At 49.5% G+C, this 27,802-nt stretch overlaps 1 protein-coding gene across 16 annotated transcripts in view; it reads right to left on the bottom strand.

The window, feature by feature from the left end:
- The window catches only part of cher (filamin protein cher), a 223,044-nt gene extending 195,499 nt beyond the window's left edge, over positions 1–27,545 (bottom strand). For 6 of the 16 annotated variants that reach the window (XR_011715851.1, XM_071688047.1, XM_071688040.1 and 3 more), the window contains exon 1: positions 25,844–26,322. Coding sequence is in view for 15 of the 16 variants with exons in the window: in XM_071688047.1 (XP_071544148.1) it covers positions 25,844–26,189 (346 nt within the window). In the remaining variant the exon portion in view is untranslated. Of the gene's footprint in view, positions 1–25,843 lie in introns of all 16 variants that reach the window. The other 10 variants (XM_071688054.1, XM_071688056.1, XM_071688045.1 and 7 more) reach the window with 6 other exon arrangements.
- Positions 27,546–27,802: the final 257 nt, after the last annotated feature.

Raw genomic sequence — 27,802 nt, 5'->3', positions numbered from 1 at the left:
CCCTCATTTTTACTTGGGGGAGGAGGAGGGGGTAGATAAAGGGGGGCGGGGGGGGACGTGTTCAGCCACACAGCTGGGCCTGACCCACCACCCCCAACCCCCCCCCTCTCAACCCCACCACAACCCCCCACGTCTAACTCGAACCGGGCGAAAGACGGAAAAGCCAGCGGTGGCGACCCCAGAAACGTGTGGGGTTGGAGACGGGGGGACGGAGGGTCGTGGGAACGTACGTACGAGGAAACGAAAATGTGACGTGTACGTTCACACGAACGTTACTTCCTCCTCCCCCAAACACCCCCACCCCCCCACCTCTTCCATGGGTACGTACAAAGCAAGCATACAACCTCCCCCCCCAACCCCCCCACCAACATCATCAGACACCCACCCACACCCTGTACACGTCATGGATACGGTGACGTCATGGACACAGTGACGTCATGCATTTGTGCATTACGTTACCATGAGAACAGGGGAGCAGTGGGGAGGCGGGGGGGGGGGGGGCAAGCCGTACAGGAAAGAGGCCATTGTTGGGCGAGGCGGGGAGAATATGGCATGTATGGGGTGGAGTACCGGAGGTTGTGGTGTTGTAGATGGGAGAAAAGGGGCGGGGGCGGGGCGGGGCGGGGCCGGGCCGGGGTGCTACAGAGGGTATTCGTATTGGGGTTGTAACGAGGGAAGAGGTTGTGAGAGATCATTAAGGTGGCGGAATTACATGCGAGGGAGGGGAGGGGAGGGGAGCGGAGTCTGGGGGAGGGGAAGGCAGACGATGGATGGATGGGGAGGTGGGGGGAGGGGAGAGGGGAAAGGGGAGACAGACGATGGATGGATGGGGAGGTGGGGGAGGGGAGAGGGGAAGGGGAGGCAGACGATGGATGGATGGGGAGGTGGGGGGAAGGGAGAGGGGAGAGGGGAAGGGGGAAGGCAGACGATGGATGGATGGGGAGGTGGGGGGAGGGGAGAGAGGAAGGGGGGAGACAGACGATGGATGGATGGGGAGGTGGGGAGAGGGGAGAGGTGGAGGGGGAGACAGACGATGGATGGATGGGGAGGTTGGGGAGGGGAGAGAGGAAGGGGGGGAGACAGACGATGGATGGATGGGGAGGTGGGGAGAGGGGAGAGGTGGAGGGGGGAGACAGACGATGGATGGATGGGGAGGTGGGGGGAGGGGAGAGAGGAAGGGGGGAGACAGACGATGGATGGATGGGGAGGTGGGGAGAGGGGAGAGGTGGAGGGGGAGACAGACGATGGATGGATGGGGAGGTTGGGGAGGGGAGAGAGGAAGGGGGGAGACAGACGATGGATGGATGGGGAGGTGGGGAGAGGGGAGAGGTGGAGGGGGGAGACAGACGATGGATGGATGGGGAGGTGGGGGGAGGGGAGAGGGGAAGGGGGGAGACAGACGATGGATGGATGGGGAGGTGGGGGGAGGGGAGAGAGGAAACCCCAGATAACCTTGGTGAGGGGAGGGGGGAGGGGAGGGAAAGGTCAGATGGGGAGGCATTTCCTCCACTGCCCCAAACTCACCCTCAGACCACATGGTAAGGTGTTAACATGAGGCATCGGGCCAATTACCACAAACAGGTCAATTAACATTAATTACGACAAACAGTTCAATTACTATTAATTACCAGCGAGAGAAATCCCATACGTCGAGACATAATGACCTCCCCCCCCCACACAGTACGCCAGGCAGTACACACACACGGGACGAGGCAGTAACCACCCCCCGCCAATTAAAAGTACGACGAAGAAATGGCGGGAAACGGCGTGGTAGCGGGGAACCCGCCCGACCGTGACGTCATCATCAGGGGCGGTGGATGGTGACGGTCATGAGGGGGGGGGGGGGAAGGGAGGGGGGGGAGGAAGCAGGGGAGGTGGGAAAATGGGGAAATTGATTGATGACGTAATGATAAAGTTAACTGGGAGAATAATGAGACTATAAATAATAAATGAGAGTCATCAATAACAACATTATATAACTATATACAATCTGGACACATACATCATGTGTATGTGTATGTCAATTACTGTTATGGATGTATATGTATGTGTATGTCAATTACTATTATGTATGTATATGTATGTGTGTGTGTATGTATGTATATGTATATGTGTGTGCGTGTATGTATATATGTGTCCGTGTGTGTATGTATGTATGTGTGCGTGTATGTATGGATGTGTGTGTGTGTGTATGTGTGTGTACGTACATGTGCGTGTATGTATGTACGTATGTGTGCGAGTATGTATGTATATGCATGTGTGTATGTATATGTGCGTGTATGCATGTGTGTATGTATGTATATGTGCGTGTATGTATGTATGTATGTGTATATGTATGTATGTATGTATGTATGTATGTATGTGTGTCTGTAGCTGGGAAGGGGAGGGAAGGTGGGGGTAGTGGTAGTGAGGGGGGGGTGTTGAAGGTGGGGGGGGGTTGGGGGGCATATCACCATACCCCGCCAGTTGACGTCATATAAACATCACAACATCACATCACTGTGTGTGTAAACATAACATCACTATGTGTGTAAACATCACATCACTGTGTGTGTAAACATAACATCACTGTGTGTGTAAACATAACATCACTGTGTGTGTAAACATAACATCACTGTGTGTGTAAACATCACATCACTGTGTGTGTAAACATCACATCACTGTGTGTGTAAACATAACATCACTGTGTGTGTAAACATAACATCACTGTGTGTGTAAACATCACATCACTGTGTGTGTAAACATCACATCACTGTGTGTGTAAACATAACATCACTGTGTGTGTAAACATCACATCACTGTGTGAGCATCAGCCGGTCAAGCAGGGCCACTCAGGAAGCGTCACAGCCAGGGGTCAAACAAGGCCACTCAGAGAGCACTACAAAGTACACGCCACTCAGAGAGCATCAGTCGGGCAAGCGGAGCCACTCAGCAAGCGTCACAGCCAGGGGTCAAACAAGGCCACTCAGAGAGCACTACAAGGTACACGCCACTCAGAGAGCATCAGCCGGTCAAGCAGGGCCACTCAGCAAGCGTCACAGTCAGGGGTCAAACAAGGCCACTCAGAGAGCATCAGCCGGTCAAGCAGGGCCACTCAGGAAGCGTCACAGCCAGGGGTCAAACAAGGCCACTCAGAGAGCACTACAAGGAACACGCCACTCAGAGAGCACCAGTCGGTCAAGCAGGGCCACTCAGGAAGCGTCACAGCCAGGGGTCAAACAAGGCCACTCAGAGAGCACTACAACGAACAATGTGGACAATCAGCTGTGTACACAAGGCTGGGTGGGGTTAATGGGGGCTCATTACCCGACCTTGACCTCATTTACCGCAGACCCGCGAGTTCTGGCTACTTCATACGACACTAATCACCTTACGAAAGCTACGACCTACAACCATGACTGGTTGTTAATCTATTAACAACCGCTACAAAGAGTAGTAATACAGGAGGAAGACAGTGGAAAGCAAACAGCAAAGAAAAAAAAAATTGGTCCATTCGAAGCTGTTTGTGACAAGTGTAAGAAAAACACAGGGAAATAATATTGACGAATTACTGTGAGGTAGAAATCAAAAGCCATAAATGTAATTGAAAGACAATAACCAGCAAATTGTCATTGTGTTTACGGTGGCGTAAATAATATACGTCGTGGACCATCAAACGAAGCATTTATCACTTTTATACTTCAATTGTATCTACAGCATCGCTCACAACCACTAATGGTCAAACAAGTTCCATACGTTAACAACCTTGTTGTTAAGAAAAACCACTTCGCCTCAATTCGAGGGTCGAAACTACTTCACCCATCGTTAGTTAAGCATATCACCACCTAAAACGAAGTTATATACACGTGACTACATAATTGTGTCAGATATTAACAACTGCCATGTATTTAACATGTAACTTTACCACATATTAAGACAGTCTCTCGCATGCCAACACTCGACAAGGACTCGAGAAATTCCATTCTTTCAAATCAGCGAGTTGGCTACGTCTGCAATCATGTTTTTCTGCCATTACAACCATTACTACAACAGCTGTTGCCGCCGTCGCTACAACCGCTACATGTGTGACATCTGTACAATCATAACATCAGTTGTGGGTTATGTATATGCAACAGTAAGGTCACAGAAGCATGACTGACCCACGAATATATCAACCACAACACAATCTTCCATAAGCCCCGCCTACCTAAAGCCACGGGCCAATAAGAGACGAATGAATACAGAGTGCTGGGCCATAGGCTCCTCCCTCCATAACTGACAGCCAATAAGAAAACAAGTTTGTGTTTACCTTGATAAAGACGTACTCACTAAACTCTGCTACTTATCCCGGCGCCTTACCTAGAAGATAAACAAAGACACTGGTCAATAACAACAACAATAAATAACTGGTGGTAGAAACTTGTTAAAATAGTAAATTATTTATAGTTTCACTTTTAAAAAAATAAAAGACACATCACGAATACGAGGAAGGAAAGGTTCCCACACACGTTAACCCATCAACACGTTTGAGTCATTGAACAATGCCCTTCACTAGAATGACTCGTTGACCACAATATGTGGCTCGTTAATGACCTAAAAAAACGCCGCCATGATAGAGACTAGACACACCCCCCTCCCCACCTACAACAGTTACCAACCCCTTACTACTCCTCTACACCTTATATACCCCCCTCCTTTCCCCCTCCACTCCCCTCCCTCCTTTCTCCCCACTCCCCTCCCTCCTTTCTCTCCACTCCCCTCCCTCCTTTCTCCCCACTCCCCTCCCTCCTTTCTCCCCACTCCCCTCCCTCCTTTCTCTCCACTTCCCTCCCTCCTTTCCCTCCACTTCCCTCCCTCCTTTCTCCCCACTCCCCTCCCTCCTTTCTCCCCACTCCCCTCCCTCCTTTCTCCCCACTCCCCTCCCTCCTTTCTCCCCACTCCCCTCCCTCCTTTCTCCCCACTCCCCTCCCTCCTTTCTCCCCACTCCCCTCCCTCCTTTCTCCCCACTCCCCTCCCTCCTTTCTCCCCACTCTCTTCCTCCTTTCTCCCCACTCCCCTCCCTCCTTTCTCCCCACTCCCCTCCCTCCTTTCTCCCCACTCCCCCCCCCCACTCTCTCTCTCCCCCCCCCCTGTTCAACCACACAGCAGCGACGGCGTCACACCTTCCCACCCACCCCTCTCCCTCCCCCCCCTCTGCAATGGTATCCATTACCTTTGTGGGGGGGGGGGGTCGGGGGGGGTCGGGGGGGCCCCGGCGGCAGCCGACGCCGCTTCCCGCTTGAAATTCAAACCGTCGCGCGCGGACCACCGCTGGTAACCGTACCCGACGCGCGCAGACCACGGGGTCTTATATACCCCCCCCCGCTAGTCTTACCAACAGACGTGATTCAGGGGGGGGAAAGGGGGGGTTTCCGACGAGGCTGGGGGAGGTGGGGGGGTTCTGACGAGGCTGGGGGAGAGGTGGGGGGTTCCGACGAGGCTGGGGGAGGAGGGGGGGTTCTGACGAGGCTGGGGGAGAGGGGGGGGTTCCGACGAGGCTGGGGGAGGTGGGGGGGTTCCGACGAGGCTGGAGGAGGGGGGGGGTTCCGACGAGGCTGGGGGAGAGGGGGGGTTCTGACGAGGCTGGGGGAGGTGGAGGGGTTCCGACGAGGCTGGGGGAGGTGGAGGGGTTCCGACGAGGCTGGGGGAGGTGGGGGGGGTTCCGACGAGGCTGGGGGAGGTGGGGATCCGACGAGGCTGGGGGAGGTGGGGGGGTTCCGACGAGGCTGGGGAGGTGGGGGGTTCCGACGAGGCTGGGGGAGGTGGGGGGTTCCGACGATGCTGGGGGAGGTGGGGGGGTTCCGACGAGGCTGGGGGAGGAGGGGGTTCCGACGAGGCTGGGGGAGGTGGAGGGGTTCCGACGAGGCTGGGGAGGGGGGGGGGTTCCGACGAGGCTGGGGGAGGAGGGGGTTCCGACGAGGCTGGGGGAGGTGGGGGGTTCCGACGATGCTGGGGGAGGTGGGGGGGTTCCGACGAGGCTGGGGGAGGAGGGGGTTCCGACGAGGCTGGGGGAGGTGGGGGGTTCCGACGATGCTGGGGGAGGTGGGGGGGTTCCGACGAGGCTGGGGGAGGAGGGGGTTCCGACGAGGCTGGGGGAGGTGGAGGGGTTCCGACGAGGCTGGGGGAGGTGGGGGGGTTCCGACGAGGCTGGGGGAGGGGGGGGGGTTCCGACGAGGCTGGGGGAGGAGGGGGTTCCGACGAGGCTGGGGGAGGGGGGGGTTCCAACAAGGCTCTGGTCAAACACATAATAACGATAATAATAATAATAATAATAATAATAATAATAATAATAATAATAATGCATAATAATAATAATAATAATGCATAATAATAATAATAATAATAATAAAAAATAATAACGATAATGCAAGTCTAAAAAACACATCACTACTTGACCAAGGTAGAAGCGTGTCTGACTCCATCCTACATTGCCTTAATGCATGATTTCAAACATTAGAATCTATTCCTTCATGGCTGAGTAGATAGATATCTTGTGGTGGCTGTGGACACGTGGGACTTGTAATACGATAGATAAGTGTAGAGGTATTTCAGGTACAACATGGTTAATATATGGAAATTACAACTTGTATTTCTCTCTTGTGTCTCCCCTGATGATGAGATTATGACACGAAAGTGCACTTGGCAACTTATCCTGTTTCAGTTTCCACCGTGGATTCATAGGAATATACTTGATCACGCGCAAAATTGTGATCCTTTCCAATATATATATATATATATATATATATATATATATATATATATACAGACACTAGATATCTGGTCATACATGTTTATAAAGAGGAGCTTTGGACAGATGAGCTTAATACAAAACTGGTTCCGAGAGAGAGAGAGAGAGAGAGAGAGAGAGAGAGAGAGAGAGAGAGAGAGAGAGAGAGAGAGAGAGAGCACACTCTCTAAGACGTATGCAGCAGGGAGGGGTGAGGGGAGGTGGGGGTTTGCGAGACCTGATCTCTGTGGCTTCAACCGAGAGACACGTCTCTCTCTCTCTCTCTCTCTCTCTCTCTCTCTCTCTCTCTCTCTCTCTCTCATGCACCACAACACCGTGGCTGGCTGCTGTCTGCCCGGAGGTAAATAACAACAAGTGTGAAGTGAAGAATTGGACCATACCCTTCTCAGTCCATCATACTAACAACTCTTAGTCACGCATTTATCATACTTACAACACCACTGACAATCATACTCACAACACCACTGACAGTCAGTCAATCATACTCACAACACCACTAACAGTCAGTCTATCATACTCACAACACCACTGACAGTCAGTCTATCATACTCACAACACCACTGACAGTCAGTCTATCATACTCACAACACCACTGACAGTCAGTCTATCATACTCACAACACCACTGACAGTCAGTCTATCATACTCACAACACCACTGACAGTCAGTCTATCATACTCACAACACCACTGACAGTCAGTCTATCATACTCACAACACCACTAACAGTCAGTCTATCATACTCACAACACCACTAACAGTCAGTCTATCATACTCACAACACCACTGACAGTCAGTCTATCATACTCACAACACCACTGACAGTCAGTCTATCATACTCACAACACCACTAACAGTCAGTCTATCATACTCACAACACCACTAACAGTCAGTCTATCATACTCACAACACCACTAACAGTCAGTCTATCATACTCACAACACCACTGACAGTCAGTCTATCATACTCACAACACAACTGACAGTCAGTCTATCATACTCACAACACAACTGACAGTCAGTCTATCATACTCACAACACCACTGACAGTCATTCTATCATACTCACAACACCACTGACAGTCAGTCTATCAACACCACTGACAGTCAGTCTATCAACACCACTGACAGTCAGTCTATCAACACCACTGACAGTCAGTCTATCAACACCACTGACAGTCAGTCTATCAACACCACTGACAGTCAGTCTATCAACACCACTGACAGTCAGTCTATCAACACCACTGACAGTCAGTCTATCAACACCACTGACAGTCAGTCACTGAATCAGTCAGTCCTCCAACTAACACTAGTGACTGACAGTCACACGGGAAACCTGACAGTGCATGACATTTCACCCTCCTCCTCCCCCCCACACTGAAGCCATATATGAAACCCCCCCAGAGACCCCCCCCTTACCCCCAGAGAGACCCCCCTACCCCCAGAGAGACCCCCCTACCCCCAGAGAGACCCCCTTACCCCCAGAGAGACCCCCCTACCCCCAGAGAGACCCCCCCTACCCCCAGAGAGACCCCCTTACCCCCAGAGAGGACCCCCCTTACCCCCAGAGAGACCCCCCTACCACCAGAGAGACCCCCCTACCCCCAGAGAGACCCCCCTTACCCCCAGAGAGACCCCCCCTACCCCAGAGAGACCCCCTACCCCCAGAGAGACCCCCCTTACCCCCAGAGACCCCCCCTACCCCCAGAGAGACCCCCCTTACCCCCAGAGAGACCCCCCTTACCCCCAGAGAGACCCCCCTTACCCCCAGAGAGACCCCCCCTTACCCCCAGAGACATCCCCTCCCCCCCCCTCCTCCCCCAGTCCGGCTTGGCCGTGATAGCCAATTCCCGTACCCAAGTGACGTCACCGTCTCCAAAGGTCAAACCAGCCGATGGTCGTTTAACCCCAGGAGGAGGGGGGGGGGGGGGGTAGGGAGTTGTTATGACGCGTAGTGACCTTCACCACGTGGTTGTGGTCGCTCATAACCCATTAACGAGGACGGGTTATAACCACATAGGGGGGGTGGGGTGTGGGGTGGGGGGGGAGCTTGAGGAAGGGGAGGTAAAGCTAACCAAATGACTACATTCTGAACACCCCACACACCCCTCCCCTCCCCACCCCACCCTGCCGCCCGCAGAACTGGTCAGACGAGGTGTACCAACACGACCTCTCCTCTCTCCCCACAACCACCCACCCACCTCTCCTCTCTCCCCACAACCACCCACCCACCTCCCCTCTCTCCCCACAACCACCCACCTCTCTCCACCTCCCAGAACCATCCACCTGCTCCCCGTTTCCCACATATCTCCCCACCCAACTTTATCACACCCCTCAACCCCCTCCCTACCACTAACCCCCCCCCTCCCCACTCCACCCCAACCAAACGCGGGCACCCCACATGTGACAATGCCAGGCCAGTACGGGACAAACAGAAAACGCATCGTCACCCTGATACACTGAATAAGAAGTAAATAAACGGATCAAATTCCGATGTTCATACCCTTAAATATGTCCACCTGTTTAATGTGTATATATACACATTTAAGAAGCAAAAGACATTGCACTAATGTCCACGGTTAAGATATATATATACATATATACAGTTGCATGTTTACCAAATGGAGTCCTAGCTACGTCTCTTCGATGTATATCAAGTGACTTATATTTCTCTCTTGTGTCTCCCCTGATGATGTGATTATGACACGAAAGTGCACTTGGCAACTTATCGTGTTTCATTCTCCCCGTGGACTCATAGGAATATATATATATATATATATATATATATATATATATATATATATATATATATATATATATATATATATATATCCCCGGGAACACAACAGCGTGGGTGGCAGACACGTGACGAACCTGGTCGAACGTTCGGGAAACACACACACTTGTATTTCACAAGATAGGCAACACCAAAGAAGACAAACCCCCCCCCCCCCCCATCCCTCCCACGTCAGCTGACCTTTCCAAAGGGCGTGGGTGGAGGAGGGTAAGGTGGTGGGCGTGCCTGGGTGTCACCTGGGATGGAGCGTGGGCAACCCACCGCTCCTACTCTGCACAGTGCACACCCACACCGACCCACAACCCCCCCCCCCTCACCTTATACCTCACACACACACACACACACACACACACACACACATATACACGCACACACATTCATACACACACATACACACACACACACACACATACACACATACACACACACACACACACACAAGAATTATGAGGAAATAATGAGAGCCGTGAAGAGTGAGGGAGGGAGAGAGAAACTCACTCGACCCCAAACCCAAAACATCACAACACAAGACACGCCAAAATACATCAATATTCCACAAAATCTATACATCACTCTACGTCACATCTACAATTATAAGTTAATAATATAAAGATTCACAAGAGGGTGTGTGTGTGTGTGTGTGTGTGTGTGTGTGTGTGTATGTCTGTGTGTATTTCATCCCAACTACCTCCCCCCCCCAACCTACCCTCCCCCATGCCACCAAAACGACAAAAACAGGCATCGTAACGACCATACACGTCACGGGGAACAATACTTTCCCTTGTCTTCTCTATTTCCATTACGTAATCCTCTCTCTCTCTCTCTCTCTCTCTCTCTCTCTCTATATATATATATATATATATATATATATATATATATATATATATATATATATATATATTCCTATTAGTCCACGGGGAAAATGATAAGTTCCCATGTGCACTTTCGTGTAATAATCACACCATATATATATATATATGTATATATATATATATATATATATATGTATATATATATATATATATATATATATATATATATATATATATATATATATATATATATATACTTCAATTACGACCTGGCCTTGATGTGGACTTCTAGCCGTGACTGAAACCTTCAATATCATAATAATAAAAAAAGAGAAAACAAGGAAACGGATTCATCATTTCAAGTGGGATTTCCAGGAAAGATTGGGAGGAAATGTTTACATACATACGTCCAATTTGTTTAGCCACTACGCCGGTTTGAGCTGTCGCCGTCACCAATACTTCAAATACTTGAAGAAAACATTCATAGAAGACTTTATTCCCTTCCCCTAAAAGTCCTTGCCAGACGCAAGATTGGAACTACAACCAACACGAAATAAAGGCGAAGAGGGTTGACCCCTCAGCGGTCGTGTTGTTTACGATTTACAAGAAGAGCGGGCAGACCCCGGGCGGACGCACAGACACACAGACAGACAGACAAGACCTCGAAGCGGGGTGGAATGTGCGGGTTGGCTGCTGCTGCTGCTGGGCCCTCGTCCCGCGCCCTCTCTAACCCCGCCACCACCACCACCACACACACACACACACACACACACAGTATCAGTGGTGTATTATCAAGACCGGGGAGTAAACTACAGGGGGAGTAAACCAGGTGACAGTGGTGTATTATGATGATCGGGGAGTAAACCAGAGACGTACCAACACCTGGGGAGATATAACGATTCGGTAGATTGGGGGAGATGTAAAGCATATAGTGGGATATACACCTGGGGAGATAACCTTGCGGGATGTACACATGGGGAGATTACATTGTGGGATGTACACATGGGGAGATTACATTGTGGGATGTACACATGGGGAGATTAGCCTGCGGGATATACACATGGAAGACTGGTGGATACATATACAGTATACATTGGAATATACCTCGGAGATTACCGAGGTATATCTGGGGAGACAAACGACCAGATACAGGTGGGGAGATCACCCAGGAATGCACGCGTGGCCAGGGCGGAGATGACTGGTAATATCACCCCAGGGGGTATAACGGAACGTTAACAGGGCCAGATATACTGGGGAGACAACCCAGGGCGCCCCATAACAGCAGGCGAACCACATACTGGGGAGACTAACCCGGGGCGCCCCATAACAGCAGGCGAACCACATACTGGGGAGACTAACCCGGGGCGCCCCATAACAGCAGGCTAACCACATACTGGGGAGACTAACCCAGGGCGCCCCATAACAGCAGGCGAACCACATACTGGGGAGACTAACCCGGGGCGCCCCATAACAGCAGGCTAACCACATACTGGGGAGACTAACCCAGGGCGCCCCATAACAGCAGGCGAACCACATACTGGGGAGACTAACCCGCGGCGCCCCATAACAGCAGGCTAACCACATACTGGGGAGACTAACCCAGGGCGCCCCATAACAGCAGGCGAACCACATACTGGGGAGACTAACCCGGGGCGCCCCATAACAGCAGGCTAACCACATACTGGGGAGACTAACCAGGGCGCCCCCACAACAGCAGGCGAACCACATACTGGGGAGACAACCCAGGGCGCCCCATAACAGCAGGCTAACCACATACTGGGGAGACTAACCAGGGCGCCCCATAACAGCAGGCTAACCACATACTGGGGAGACTAACCAGGGCGCCCCCACAACAGCAGGCTAACCCAAGTTCTATCGTTGGTTGTGTGGTTAACACAACAAAAAACGAATCGTGGTTATTCAGGTGTGGGTGGGGAGATGACAGGAGCCTCTACCTCGGGGAGATCTGCAGGGGGGGGGGGGGATGCCTGCAACCCTAAGGCATGGCTAGAGGTGTGGGGAGGGGAGGGGGTGGGGGGGCAGTACACTAACAACCTCGTTATCCTGTTGGTGGTCGGAGAAATATCATCTCAAATGACGAATCAGTTACCAACCGCATCTGAACTTCTTATCCATTACGTGTTTTCGTGATGGTTTTATACAACCCACATCTCGCGTCTGAACCAAACTCAAGAGACTTAGATTAGAACATGAAGGGAACCATTGACCAACACCCCCATCTCGACCCCCCCCCCCTCACAACACACACACACACACAACACCTGGAGGGTTTTTTACAGGGCTGCCAATGTTTACCCACACCAGACGTACCAACCTCGCGAACCTAACGCTGCTATTACGTGAGTCTTTGCTTGTTCTGTGGCTGACTCTGACTCTCTCTCTCTCTCTCTCTCTCTGACTCTCTCTCTCTCTCTCTCTCTCTCTCTCTCTCTCTCCATAGACTGAGTGGCCGAATTCTAAAGGTATATCTTGTCACACTTCAATAAAGCAGTACCTTACTGGACCAGTGTGTGTGTGTGTGTGTGTGTGTGTGTGTGTATATGTGTGTATGTGTATGTATATGTGTGTATGTGTGTGTATATATGTGTATGTGTTGTGTGTAAATGCGTGTATGGGTGTTTGAGTGTGTGTGTGTATATATGTGTTTGTGTGTGTATACATGTGTGTATCTTCAATTCCCTTTAAGATAAACAAGTTCATTACATGTTGTTTCTCCCCACACACACACACACACACACGTGGCGTGCCCGACACAAGCAAACGAGAGCTGTGTGTGGGTTGCCCACACCTCCAGACGTGCCATTGGTTAAATGACTATTGATGGAGTGAGCGGCCCAACCTATTGGTCCTCTGATAAGACGGGATGGCTGGCTAACTAGATCAAGATTGGCTAATGCTAACTGGTGGTTCGTGATTGGTTGTTGACGATCTACGGCCAACGATTGGCTAAGAAAAATATATGTACATGGCAGCTTATAATTGGCCGTAATTAACTGGTGATTTGCGACTGACTGACAGGGCTAACTGCCCAATTACGGTAGGATATACAAACCTGGTGTTAGTTTCCCATATTTGTTAGGGAGCGTAACATTTCCTTGCGGGCCCTCCGTGGTGTAGCGGTCACACAGCATTGCTGACCATGACGCATCCACGCTTGCCGGCCCACGGTCAAGTTCGCATGGGCTCGAATGCTTAAGGTCGCCGTAACCGGGCCCACAGTTATCCCAGCTGTTCATCCTCTTTTAAGGGCTAGTCGATAAAATGAGTGTCTCGCCTAGGCTAGGCTTTATATATATATATATATATATATATATATATATATATATATATATATATATATATATATATATATATAAATTAGCCCAGAAATATTGAGAAAAAGCCTATATTCTCCTAAGAACCTGAGGGGGGGGGGGACCAGATACGCATCATATTCAGCGGTATAAACACAACAACAACAACAACAACCAGTCAAAACGGGTCACGATATGCGTTGGGCGCCACGCGCTCGCCCTGCCCAACACCAGAACCTATCGTCACACACACACACACCACCACAAGTTGTGGGTAAGGTGCCCTTACGAGTCTCATCTCCCCCACACCCCACACACCCCCATACCATAGCAACAGCTAGTCTTCTCCCCCCACACACACCCCCACCATCATAGCAACAGCAAGTCTTCTCCCCCCACACACACCCCCACACCATCATAGCAACAGCAAGTCTTCTCCCCCCCACACACCCCCACACCATCATAGCAACAGCAAGTCTTCTCCCCCCCACACACACCCCCACCATCATAGCAACAGCAAGTCTTCTCCCCCCCACACACCCCCACACCATCATAGCAACAGCAAGTCTTCTCCCCCCACACACACCCCCACACCATCATAGCAACAGTAAGTCTTCTCCCCCCACACACACCCCCACCATCATAGCAACAGCAAGTCTTCTCCCCCACACACACCCCCACCATCATAGCAACAGCAAGTCTTCTCCCCCCCACACACACCCCCACCATCATAGCAACAGCAAGTCTTCTCCCCCCACACACACCCCCACACCATCATAGCAACAGCAAGTCTTCTCCCCCCACACACACCCCCACACCATCATAGCAACAGCAAGTCTTCTCCCCCCACACACACCCCCACCATCATAGCAACAGCAAGTCTTCTCCCCCACACACCCCCACCATCATAGCAACAGCAAGTCTTCTCCCCCACACACCCCCACCATCATAGCAACAGCAAGTCTTCTCCCCCACACACCCCCACCATCATAGCAACAGCAAGTCTTCTCCCCCCACACCATCATAGCAACAGCAAGTCTTCTCCCCCCACACACCCACCATCATAGCAACAGCAAGTCTTCTCCCCCACACCACCCACACCATCATAGCAACAGCAAGTCTTCTCCCCCCACACACACACCCCCACACCATCATAGCAACAGCAAGTCTTCTCCCCCACACACCCCCACACCATCATAGCAACAGCAAGTCTTCTCCCCCCACACCATAGCAACAGCAAGTCTTCTCCCCCCCCACACACCCCCACCATCATAGCAACAGCAAGTCTTCTCCCCCCACACCATAGCAACAGCAAGTCTTCTCCCCCCACACACACCCCCACACCATCATAGCAACAGCAAGTCTTACTATGAACGAGCCCCATAATTGGGGCCCCGCGCTGTGTGTGTGTGTGTGTGTGTGTGTGTGTCCCTCCCCCCCCCCCACTATACAGTCTCCCAACCCGACCTAATATGTCCACAGCGAGCTCCTATCAAACCTCCTTCCCCCCCCCCACACCCACCAATAACCCCCCCCTTCCTCCTCCTCCACCCACGCCCCATATATGGTCCCCCCCCACCCCTCCTCTCCTAACGCCATCATCACCCCCCCCTCCTCTGTTGACCCAGCCAGCCCCCCCCACCACCCCCCCAACTTACTGACCTCATAAACCCCCTTCCGTCAACTGTCCTGGTGACTGGGAGGGGGAAGGGAGGGGGAGGGGAGGGGGGAGGGAGGGGAGGGGGAGAGGAGGGGGGGTTGTTAGTGTAACGTAACTAGCGTTCTTTATTGCCCCCCCCCCCCGCCCCCCCTTCCTGGTTACACCACCTAACAAAAACAAAAACTAGACTCACGTAAGAAATTAATAGCCCCCCCCCCCTTACTACTACTATAGAGAACGGGAAGCAAGTGGCCAGCCTAAACCTACGAGACAAAAAACGGTATGAACGTGACCACTGATATTGGACTCCCATCATTCAGGTTTCCAGAACCAACAAATTTACTAATTTCCATTCCAAACTGCAACATGTCTTCATATATATATATATATATATATATATATATATATATATATATATATATATATATATATATATATATATATTGGAAAGGATCACAATTTTACGCGTGATCAAGATATTCCTATGAGTCCACGGGGGAAAATGAAACAGGATAAGTTCCCAAGTGTACTTTCGTGTAATAATCACATCATCAGGGGAGACACAAGAGACAAATAAAAGATTGGACAATCACATGTTTACCAAATGGCGTCCTAGCTTCGTCTCTTCGTTGTATATCAACTGACTTATATTTCTCTCCTGTGTCTCCCCTGATGATGATGTGATTATAACACGAAAGTGCACTTGGCAACTTATCCTGTTTCACTTTTCCCCCGTGGACTCATAGGAATATAACTCATTACCAACAAAATATTACACTTATCTTCTGTATTTCTTAACATTTTCTCAATGTTACAAAATATTACACTTATCTTCTGTATTTCTTAACATTTTCTCAATGTTAGAATAAACAGTGTGCAAAATAAAGAATGTTTTTCCCCTCATTTTTCAACACTAAAATCGTAAAAAAAAAAAAAAAAGATTCTAGGAAAAAAAATAAATATCTACACATGACTGTGGCAACGCTTGCGACAGTGTTGCTAACGTCCCAGGGTGTGAGGGGGGCCCCCCACCCCCCCACCCTGGACGACCAAGGGTAAGGGGGGCTCCATCCCCCCCCCCCCCCCCCCCGGCGGTCGTGTGATCAGGGTGTCAAAGGTGAAGAGCCAGTGTGACAACGCCAAGCACACGATCTTTGGGGTGACGAGGCACACACACACGAACGAGGTGGTTTGGGTCGTTATAATCATCAACGTGTGTACGTGGTTCGTTACGTGACGCCCCTGCGTGACGTACGTGGCCAGGCCCTTCAGTGTGAGAAAGGTAATATTGCCGTCAGTGTGATAATATAGCCGTCAGTGTGATAATATAGCCGCCAGTGTGATAATATAGCCGCCAGTGTGATAATATAGCCGTCAGTGTGATAATATAGCCGTCAGTGTGATAATATAGCCGCCAGTGTGATAATATAGCCACCAGTGTGATAATATAGCCGCCAGTGTGATAATATAGCCGCCAGTGTGATAATATAGCCGCCAGTGTGATAATATAGCCACCAGTGTGATAATATAGCCGCCAGTGTGATAATATAGCCACCAGTGTGATAATATAGCCGCCAGTGTGATAATATAGCCGTCAGTGTGATAATATAGCCGTCAGTGTGATAATATAGCCGCCAGTGTGATAATATAGCCGTCAGTGTGATAATATAGCCGTCAGTGTGATAATATAGCCGTCAGTGTGATAATATAGCCGCCAGTGTGATAATATAGCCGTCAGTGTGATAATATAGCCGTCAGTGTGATAATATAGCCGTAAGTGTGATAATATAGCCGCCAGTGATAATATAGCCGTCAGTGTGATAATATAGCCGTCAGTGTGATTATATAGCCGCCAGTGTGATTATATAGCCGCCAGTGTGATTATATAGCCGCTAGTGTGATAATATAGCCGCTAGTGTGATAATATAGCCGCCAGTGTGATAATATAGCCGCCAGTGTGATAATATAGCCGCCAGTGTGATAATATAGCCGCCAGTGTGATAATATAGCCGCTAGTGTGATAATATAGCCGCCAGTGTGATAATATAGCCGTCAGTGTGATAATATAGCCGCCAGTGTGATAATATAGCCGCTAGTGTGATAATATAGCCGCCAGTGTGATAATATAGCCGTCAGTGTGATAATATAGCCGCCAGTGTGATAATATAGCCGCTAGTGTGATAATATAGCCGTCAGTGTGATTATATAGCTGTCAGTGTGAGCGGAGCGTGTTCAGGGCTAGGGTGAAGGGTGAGGGTTAAAGGATATAAGGTTACATGATGAGCGTGTAGGCCGAGACTGTGGGAGAGAGAGAGAGAGAGAGAGAGAGAGAGAGAGAGAGAGAGAGAGCGGGTTGGGTACAACACACTGATGGTGAGGCAAAGGGGGGGGGGGAAGGGTACAGACTGTAATTGTTACATGTTGACTTCACTGGACGACACCGCTGTATTCTTCCCGATGTTAAAACTACAGCTTCCTGTACTGTAGTGAAGGGTTAAGTGGGCAACCTCTCGTGTTAATATGCTGTGGTTAGCGATGCGACCTACCACCCAAAACGGAGCCGGGTTCGATTCCCAGGGGGGGAGGGGGGCGGTGGTCGCCCCTCATCCAACACAGCTGCTTATCATCCAACGCAGCTGCTCATCATCCAACACAGCTGCTCATCATCCAACACAGCTGCTCATCATCCAACACAGCTGCTCATCATCCAACGCAGCTGCTCATCATCCAACCCAGCTGCTCATCATCCAACGCAGCTGCTCATCATCCAATCCAGCTGCTCATCATCCAACCCAGCTGCTCATCATCCAACACAGCTGCTCATCATCCAACGCAGCTGCTCATCATCCAACGCAGCTGCTCATCATCCAACACAGCTGCTCATCATCCCCTTCATGTATCGTTCGATGATGAACTGTGACGTCCAGTGAACTAATGGTTGTTACAGGCCAGCGTGAGCATATCAAGACAAGGCATAACACGTAACAAGACGTTACAAGTTAAACTCTTGTTAGAAAATGACAGCCAAGTTACAATGTGTGGGGGTTTGGCGGCCATGCACTCTTCCAAGATGGAAGAGAGGAGGAGGCAGAGCGACCTGATCACACATTGTTGAAGGACTGAAAGCAGTGAGGCGAGGTCTACCACACAAATCGCAGTGACAGAGTACAAACAGGTAGTCACACACACACACACACACACACACACAATCTTCATATATAACAATTAACATATAGTGTATGTTGCGGTAATTCATATTTACGTTAATTAAGTGACGGTTCCTTGACGGACAAACTCAAACTTACACACACACACACACATATATATATATATATATATATATATATATATATATATATATATATATATATATATATATATATATGTTTTGGACAATCACATGTTTACCAAATGGCGTCCTAGCTTCGTCTCCTCGATGTATATCAACTGACTGTTGTATTTCTCTCTTGTGTCTTCCCTAATGATGTGATTATTACACGAAAGTGCACTTGGGAACTTTTCGTGTTTCATTTTCCCCGTGGGCTCATAGGAATATATATATATATATATATATATATATATATATATATATATATATATATATATATATATATATATATATATTAGTTACATATCGACATCCACACCGGATCTAGCTATCTGGCCCCACCCACTGTCGCCTGGACAGGCTGTCATATCCTCTGAGAGAGAGAGAGAGAGAGAGAGAGAGAGAGAGAGAGAGAGAGAGAGAGAGTGTGGTGTCTGTGTTGGGGAGGAGGGGGAGGGGTTTGATCTAAACATACACTTCCGTTACCAGTGTTAAAACGTTGCCAGTTACCATAATCACGCTCACATACCCCGGCCAACAATACAACAATAACAACAACAACAAATAACGAGTAAACAACCGACAGCAGAGCACGAAGAATTATATCTATAACCAAAAAAAAACCGTGCGATTTCGGGGGGGGGAACTGATCTGACATTTTCTAATTCCAAAACCAAGCATTCGAACCAATACAAAAACCGCCGTTACACAAAACACACACACACGTGTCTCTCTCAAACCCCACGAAAAACGTCGTTTAAAAACATTTAAATAGAACATAAACAATGAAATCATCTGGGGACTCTTGGCTCCAACGAAGCAACGAGGAATTAATCTTTGCATAGCAGAGGCCGAGGTGGCGCAAACACGGAGGGAGGGTGGTGCACTTCCCAGTGTGTGTGTGTGTGTGGGGCAAGGTGGCAACCATACTGCATGTTCGTACCAACGCAGGACATAGGCGGAGCCAGGACTCGTTATCACACACAAACACACACACACATACACACACACACATATATACACACACACACCATGTGCACAATGCTAGCCACTAGCGTAAATCACGGATAGAAACAGACTGACACACACACACAAGACACAACAGACTTCCGTTGCAATTAACGAATAATAACTAGCCCTAATCACAACCTATGCCTCATTATAGCGTAACTAACAACCATAACATTACTTACAATAAAGTACAAGTGGGGGAGGGTGGGTTATGAGGGAGGTTCAAGCTTGCTAAAACGGTTTAAGCGCTTTAATTCCTTAACTACATAATTGCGTCGTTACCTAAACCCCTCCCTCCCCACAACCTTGCTCCATCTATAACCCCGTTACCATAGAATCACCTTATAGTGAAGCTACAGCCACTATCACCTCAATGTAGCGGTTACCCACTTCATAATTTTGAACTAAGCAACATTCACATATAATGACAAAAACCAGTTTTTTCAAAGATGCCTTCGCTATAAACCACAAAACAAAAACCAGTTTTTTCAAAGATGCCTTCGCTATAAACCACCCATCCAAACTACCAGTTTCCCATACGATGGTACACAGGGTGGAAATACGTGCAAATCATATTAAGTGACTAAGTTCACAATTACATTTGACGAAAATATTACAAAATTCAGGACACAGCTTCTGAAATTGTATATAACCAACAGCAACGCTATATTTACAAAAGAAAACGTATGCAGAGTTGATCTCTTGTTTTAAAGCAATTGTTGTGTTCAAAAGCATTCCTTTGTATTCCATAGGGGAGGGAGGGGGGAGGAAGGCAATTTATAGTCCAGTTCTTATTACAATTCATTCCATCTTGCTGTTCAACGCCACAGTCAGAAAACAAGACGTCTACAAAATGCATATACAGTAAGCATACATTTTCCCTCATGTGTACCAATACATCCGAATCACTTCACTGTTCATATAGAAAACGGCAAGTTGGTGTAGCATCATCACCGAGTGTCCACGTCACTACCACCACTGCTTGTAGAGTGTCGTGCTATATAATCATGGCCTCCGACGACATTCACAGTGGAGACCTTTCTCAATCCACCTTACCAACACAAGAGTGAATTCCACATAGGAAAACCACTTCTTATTTCACTTGTGTCCTTGTCTCTGAAAGGCCATGTGTCAAATATATACCTCAGAATACACTCTCTCTTTCTCTCCCTCTCTCCCTCCGTGATGTTCAAAACACGATCACATCCATATTCGTAAAAGATATTCAAACATTTCTTCTTGAAACATCTGACACACAAAACACAGAAAAACATTCTTGCCTCGTAGTGTTAACTGGGGCAGTAATGTGGGGGGGTATTGTTAGAGTATTAGATATCTTTATCTCACCAACCATTCCACAATCTTAAACAAGGTGATTAAGGTCACGTCATTTGCATTACATGGCTGATTAGTGAACCACCACTACCCACCACCACTTGTCAATACCTCACACATGAACCACACATACCACACACCATCTCGCTCCAACCTTTTTTTTTTTTTTGTCGTAATTAGACGCACATCGTAAATAATATGACCTTCAAGAATGCGACAGTTTCTCTTACGTAACGTAACCCGTCAAACATGACACCTTTAACCCTCCGTACGTTCGATATATATATATATATATATATATATATATATATATATATATATATATATATATATATATTCTTGAGTCTACGGGGAAAATGAAACACGATAAGTTGCCAAGTGCACTTTCGTGTAATAATCACATCATCAGGGGAGACAAGAAAGAAACTTAAGGCAGTTGATATACAACGAAGAGACGTAGCTAGGACGCCATTCGGTATACAAGCGACTCTATATATATATATATATATATATATATATATATATATATATATATATATATATATATATATAACTGTATGCAGTTAGCTTCATACACTACTCAGGTGTTGGCAGAGAGTACCAGGTGTTGGCACCCAGGTACCTTGGTAACCAAGCCCCCCCCCCCCCCCCCCCACACACGAGGGTGTGTATATACCACGACCCAACGTCTCCTGCAAGCGTGACTTGTACAAATCCCAGGCCGACGACGCCAGGCCTTCAAAACCAACCAACCCCCTACCCCCTTTTCCCTCGTTTTTAAAGGGTAAAACCCTCATGATAAACCATGTCTATTCGTGGGACCATAACGGGTTTACCTAAAACCACACACCCAATCGTACTACAGTTCTACATCCCTCTCTATCTCTCTCTCTACCAACGCTGACGGCTTCGTTGAATTCGAAGTAATGGGGGTTTGGGGGTCGTCCCCATGGACCAAACCCCCTCCCCCCCTTCCCCTCTCTTTCTCGTAAACCACCATCACCGTCAACAATGGGTCGGACAAGGTTAAAACAGATAGGAAAACCGTATTTAACATGTACTACAGCTGCTAGCTGGGAGACGTGAGGTTCAACAGGGAGGCTATATACCTGAGTCTCTTTACCGGGGTGCCGGCCGGCTCGTCACCCCCCCAGCCAGTCATGGTGGGGTGAGGAGGAGAGAGGGAGAAACTGTTTAGCTCCCTCGCCCCATATTCCCTCCCTCATACAGGCTGACACACTCGCACACAGCCAGCCTCAGCGACCAGCGATTCCCCCACACCAGTATATCGTCGTACGCGGGTCTAAACCCTGGTAGATACGACCAGATCCACCCATGTGGGATGGGGGTGAGGAGGGTTTGTGAGGTGGCAGACAAGAGAGAGAGAGAGAGAGAGAGAGAGAGAGAGAGCGAGACTCGCCCGCGGGAACCCCGCTCTCGCTCAGGGCGCGTCCGAACCCCGCCATAAAAAAAAAAAAAAAGAAACTGAGGCGATGAGCCACTTCGCACATACATCCACTTTCACTGCATTCTTACTTCTCGTCTTGGAGATAAGGTCTCCTGAGGGGGGAGGAGGAGGAGGGGGGGGTCGTCTTCTTACAGGTGGCAGATAAAGTTGTGGACAACAGCTGGAGGTGTGTGTGTGTGTGTGTGTCGGACTAGAGGGTCCCCCACTACACACACTAGGGCGTCCAGGATCGCCGACTTCACACTCCCAGTCCACCACGCCTCTCTCACTCACCCTCCCTCCCTCCCTCTCACTCAAAAGAGCACAACCCGCGTGTGTTGGGGTTCTCTCCATGTGGAGGAGCTGGTCCCTCCGCACACACACACACACAAGTGAGCACCCCGCACACCTGCCACACGACTTAGAGCCAGAGTGACATGTCCTCCCTTAATCTAAAAAGGGGGGCGTGTGTCACCATCAGTAACCTATGAACACCTAGTACTGATGGGGGGAAAGGGGGGCGTGGTCATTCGAGAGAAGGGTCGAAGAGGATGTAAACACAGTGATGGGGGGGAAAAAAAATGGGCAGTGGGGGTTGTTTACCACCACCAAACACGATAGGAAAATGGGAGGTCCCTGGTCTGCCATGTGCCATACTAGTTTACTCAGTTCGCCCAAGCAGTGAAGGGGCGTCCGGGCCAACCTCAGAAGAGAGCTAGTGGTATGGTTGCTGTCCACCATACACCAGTCACAGACGAGAACGCGACCGAGTCATCAATAGTGATGATGAAGGAGGGGCGTGGTCACTTGTTATGAAGAGTGACTGTGGGAGGGGGAGGGATCAGGATGGAGGCGTGGTCGTGTTAAAGGTAAGAGATAACCAGGCACTATCATGGGTAAGGGGGCGTGGCTATTAGTCTATAATGGGAACGAGAGGCGTGGCTACCTTGCACTATAAAGGGGTGTGTCTACTCTGCAGTAGAAAGGAAGGGGCGTGGCTATTATCCAGTACAAGGGAAGGGGACGTGGTTACCCTACACTACAGAAGGGGGCGTGCCTACCCAACACCACAGGTGGAGGGGGCGTGGCTACAGCACAGTACATAAGGGGGCGTGGCTCCCCTACAGTATAAGAAAAAGGGCGTGGCTACCCTAAAGTACAGATGGAAAAGGGCGTGGCTACCCTATAGTACAGATGGAAAAGGGCGTGGCTACCCTATAGTACAGATGGAAAAGGGCGTGGCTAACCAACAGTAATGGGAGAGGGGGGCGTGACGACCCCGCTGGAGATGGGAAATGGAGGTTTAATGACCGACCTGGCATGAGGGTTCCGCTCTAATACCTGCTCATGCATAAGGGTCGTTCCAAATTGTCTCGATAAATAAACATGCGAGAGAAAAAAAAATAGATTACATTTGGTCTACCATGGATTACATTTGGTCTACCATGGATTACATTTGGTCTACCATGGATTACATTTGGTCTACCATAGATTACATTTGGTCTACCATGGATTACATTTGGTCTACCATGGATTACATTTGGTCTACCATAGATTACATTTGGTCTACCATGGATTACATTTGGTCTACCATAGATTACATTTGGTCTACCATAGATTACATTTGGTCTACCATGGATTACATTTGGTCTACCATAGATTACATTTGGTCTACCATAGATTACATTTGGTCTACCATAGATTACATTTGGTCTACCATGGATTACATTTGGTCTACCATAGATTACATTTGGTCTACCATGGATTACATTTGGTCTACCATAGATTACATTTGGTCTACCATTTACGACGCGTCCAATGATAAACATTAACATTGCTGTATCGTCTAACACAAAACATTCAGTATTTACTAACGTAGCAAAGTACATATATATATATATATATATATATATATATATATATATATATATATATATATATATATAAACTGTAGATGTATAGGAAGCGGCACATTTGCCAGTACATCAAATGTTTACAACTGCCTTCTGTACATACAAGAGCATTGATCACAACTTAAGACATTGAGAAAAAAAATATTAAGCTAAAACTTCCAAAGTCTACGTTACTTTAGATCTGTATCAACCACACAAGCTTCGAAAACACGTGTGTGTGTGTGTGAGCTGGAGAAATATGAGCAAGTGAGTCACACACAACCAATACACGGTAATATATATATATATATATATATATATATATATATATATATATATATATATATATATATAAGGGTCCCCACTCACTCCCTCCCTTAAACACCTGCACCTCTCTCTAATCATGACGCATTCGCTCCTGTATCAGTGACACATCTGTGGAACACCTGCGCTAAGTGTGTCTCCCACACACACACACACACACACACACACAAAGTTTTGCCCCGCGTGTTTGAAATGCTTCGATGTATATAGCGGTCGAGAACCAGCGACCAACACACACACACAACACTCCTGGCTGTGCCAATGGCTTGCATGTCGCCAAAGGAAGGAAAGGTGGGGGGTGGGTAGCGATGATTCGGTGCTGTGTGCGCGCCCCCACAGGGAAATGAATCATGCAAAACAGGTGTATACATATTTCTACAAGGGGTCACAGCATTAAGGGCGACCTACCTCCAGTCCACGATTCGATAAATCACTGGTTCAATTACGTATTAAAACCTTCTCTCTCTCTCTCATTGTTGGATATCGACTCCAAGCCCCCATACATCCCCCACTGGGGTCCATAGGACCAATATGTACATCAGTACCAATACATGTACATCTGTACCAATACATGTACATTATCACTACATGTCTCCCCTCAGATGCTGTGGACTTCACGACCCCACATCTGCCCATCGCCAGAATGGATGACAAAAGACATATACGTATCACTTAACTGTTCGTGGCAGTAGCGGCAGCGGTGGTGGGGATGGTACACACCTACCAAACATGTGACACAGACATGCCCCGCCGTGCATCATGACCACACATATCCTCCTCCACTTCTTGTACCTGCATCAAACAACCGGTCATTCAGCCTCTCCCCCCCACCCCCCTCCCCCAACCCCACACACAACTAGTTCACAACCCCTAGGGCAATTTGGATGCGACGGCAGCAACACACACACACACACACACACACACCAGCTATGTGGGGCGGGGGTGGATATTTCTAACCTTCCCAACAACCTACAACCATCGTCTTTGTGGCCCACAACACTCGTCTGTACGCTTCCACGCCACAACCCCTGGCACAGTGTTTTACCTGACGTGTTGTGCACGTTGGGGGAGGAGCTGGGGGAGGTTATAAACACAAGGCAACTACGTGGAGGTGGGGGGGGGGAGGAAGTCAATGTATATACATATATAAACTAGACTTACCTATGTTGATGATGCGAATATTCTCGTCTTTCTCGAGGAAGTTCAGAGCCACGGACACGTTCTCCAACTTCTGACTCTTGAAGTTGGGTCGCTTGTTGTGCTTGGGGAGCTGCTTGCCGGAGAGCACTTCAATCAGAGCGATGAGCCTCAAACCGTCGCTGAGGTCGGTCTCCAAATTGCCGATGTGCTTCGAGACCGACTTGAGGTGTTCGTTGGCCCACCGCGTGAAGGTGTTCTGCTGTATTCTCTTCCACTGGGCGTCTTCGGCCAGCTCCCTCTCTGTGGCGGCCATCTCGTCCTCCTCTTGGCCCGTCTGGCCGTACTCTGCCACACCTGAGCTGTACATCCTGAACCACCTGATCCTCCAGTTGTGGTCACTGGGCGAGTGGGAGGGGCAAACGCGCGATGGGAGGTGGGGCTGGCCCGCTGGCTGGGCGGGGCTTCTCTTCCCTCACCGCCAACCACAGCGACACACGCGAACGCCCGCCAAATTCAATTCGAAGTTCAGCGATTTATAATCGGCTCTTCCCTGGGAGCGGCGCCCCGTCGTGTGCGAAGCCCGAGTCTTGAGTGAAGGCGTCGATGGGATGCGTGTGTGTGTGGAGGAGGAGGTGGAGGTGGTGGATGATGGCTGGTAATCCCAGCTATGTGGCGGACGTCCCACAGTTTCCTGTCCTTCCCGAGCGCGCGCGTGAACACACAGACACACACACACACCACAACACTCCCCACCTCTGGTTATCAAGATATGGTCACTGAAGACGCCCGTCGCGCGCGGAGATCACCGCTGCATCACCTCACTGGCTTGCGGCGCCACGGAGTATCCACACCGCTTGCGGGTCAGAACCAAACTGAGGTGTGTGTGTGTGGTGTGGCCCGGCGCCAGGCCTTACACACCAAAATAGCCACAGTGGCCAGGGGGGGGGGGGGGGGGGGGGAAGAGGGTTGCGCTTGCTGCCTCACACAGCAAGAAATGGGCACCTCTGATGCTGTCTCTCTCTCTCTCTCTCTCTCACTCACTCTCTCTCACTCACTTCGGCAGACGTGTCTCTCTTTCTCTCCCTACTTCACAGCAACGAGGAAGAGGTAGTGTGTGTGTAGTATGTATGTGGTCGAGCGGCACACAAGGTGGGTGGGGCGGTGTGTGTACACATCCGTCGCTCCCGCACAGCTCGCAGACTCCAACAGGTGAAGAGAACGCACACGGAACACACACACACACACACACACTGGCCGCACGGACGGGCGAGGGAGGAGGAAGGAAGGGGAGCGGGGTGTCACTGACGCAGCCACGGGAGTTGGGAGGTGGTGTTGGAGGGAAGGAAGGAGAGAGGGTTGTGGTGGTCCTCGGTTTATAACGTCCTAGCGGCGTCGTAAGGCCGTAACTGGCCCGTAAGCTCCAGGACACAAACGAATAATTCAAAAAAATCAAAACTTCAAAAAAAAGAGAAGTTCCTTTTGACGGTACCACTCGATGGAAGAGGATGCGATCCTCCAAATACTTCAGCGAGACGAAGGGGTAGGTAGATCCTATCACTGCGACTCGAAACACTCTTCCGACGCTCCTGAAGGAGTGGTTGAAGGAGGCGCGGGGCTGGGCGCGGAGTGGAGTGGGTCGGAAGGGCGTCCAGACGGGGGCGGGGGTAGTGAAAAGAGAGAGAGGAGGGGCCTTCCTCTGCTGGCGTCTGCAATCGCTGCTGGTGAGCGACTGACGAGGGGCAGCCCAGAACGGCGAGGGGGGATCCTACTCTCTCTCTCTCTCTCTCTCTCCTGCCCTCCTGGGGTCGTGTGTCAGCGGGGGAGGAGGAGGAGGAGGAGGAGGGGGTGTTAAGGGGGGGAGGGATCGCCAACATCCAGGCTGAGGGAGGGAGAGGCAGGGAGATGAGGTAGTAGTTAAGGAAGGAATCCAGCTAGAAGGAGGCGGTGGTGTCGGATGTCCTGACGTGGGAAGGACAGTGT

Source organism: Panulirus ornatus, chromosome 45 (assembly GCF_036320965.1).
Source record: "Panulirus ornatus isolate Po-2019 chromosome 45, ASM3632096v1, whole genome shotgun sequence".
Taxonomy (NCBI): domain Eukaryota; kingdom Metazoa; phylum Arthropoda; class Malacostraca; order Decapoda; family Palinuridae; genus Panulirus; species Panulirus ornatus.
Note: the sequence above shows the minus strand (reverse complement) of the source record. Positions and strands in the feature narration are given on the sequence as shown.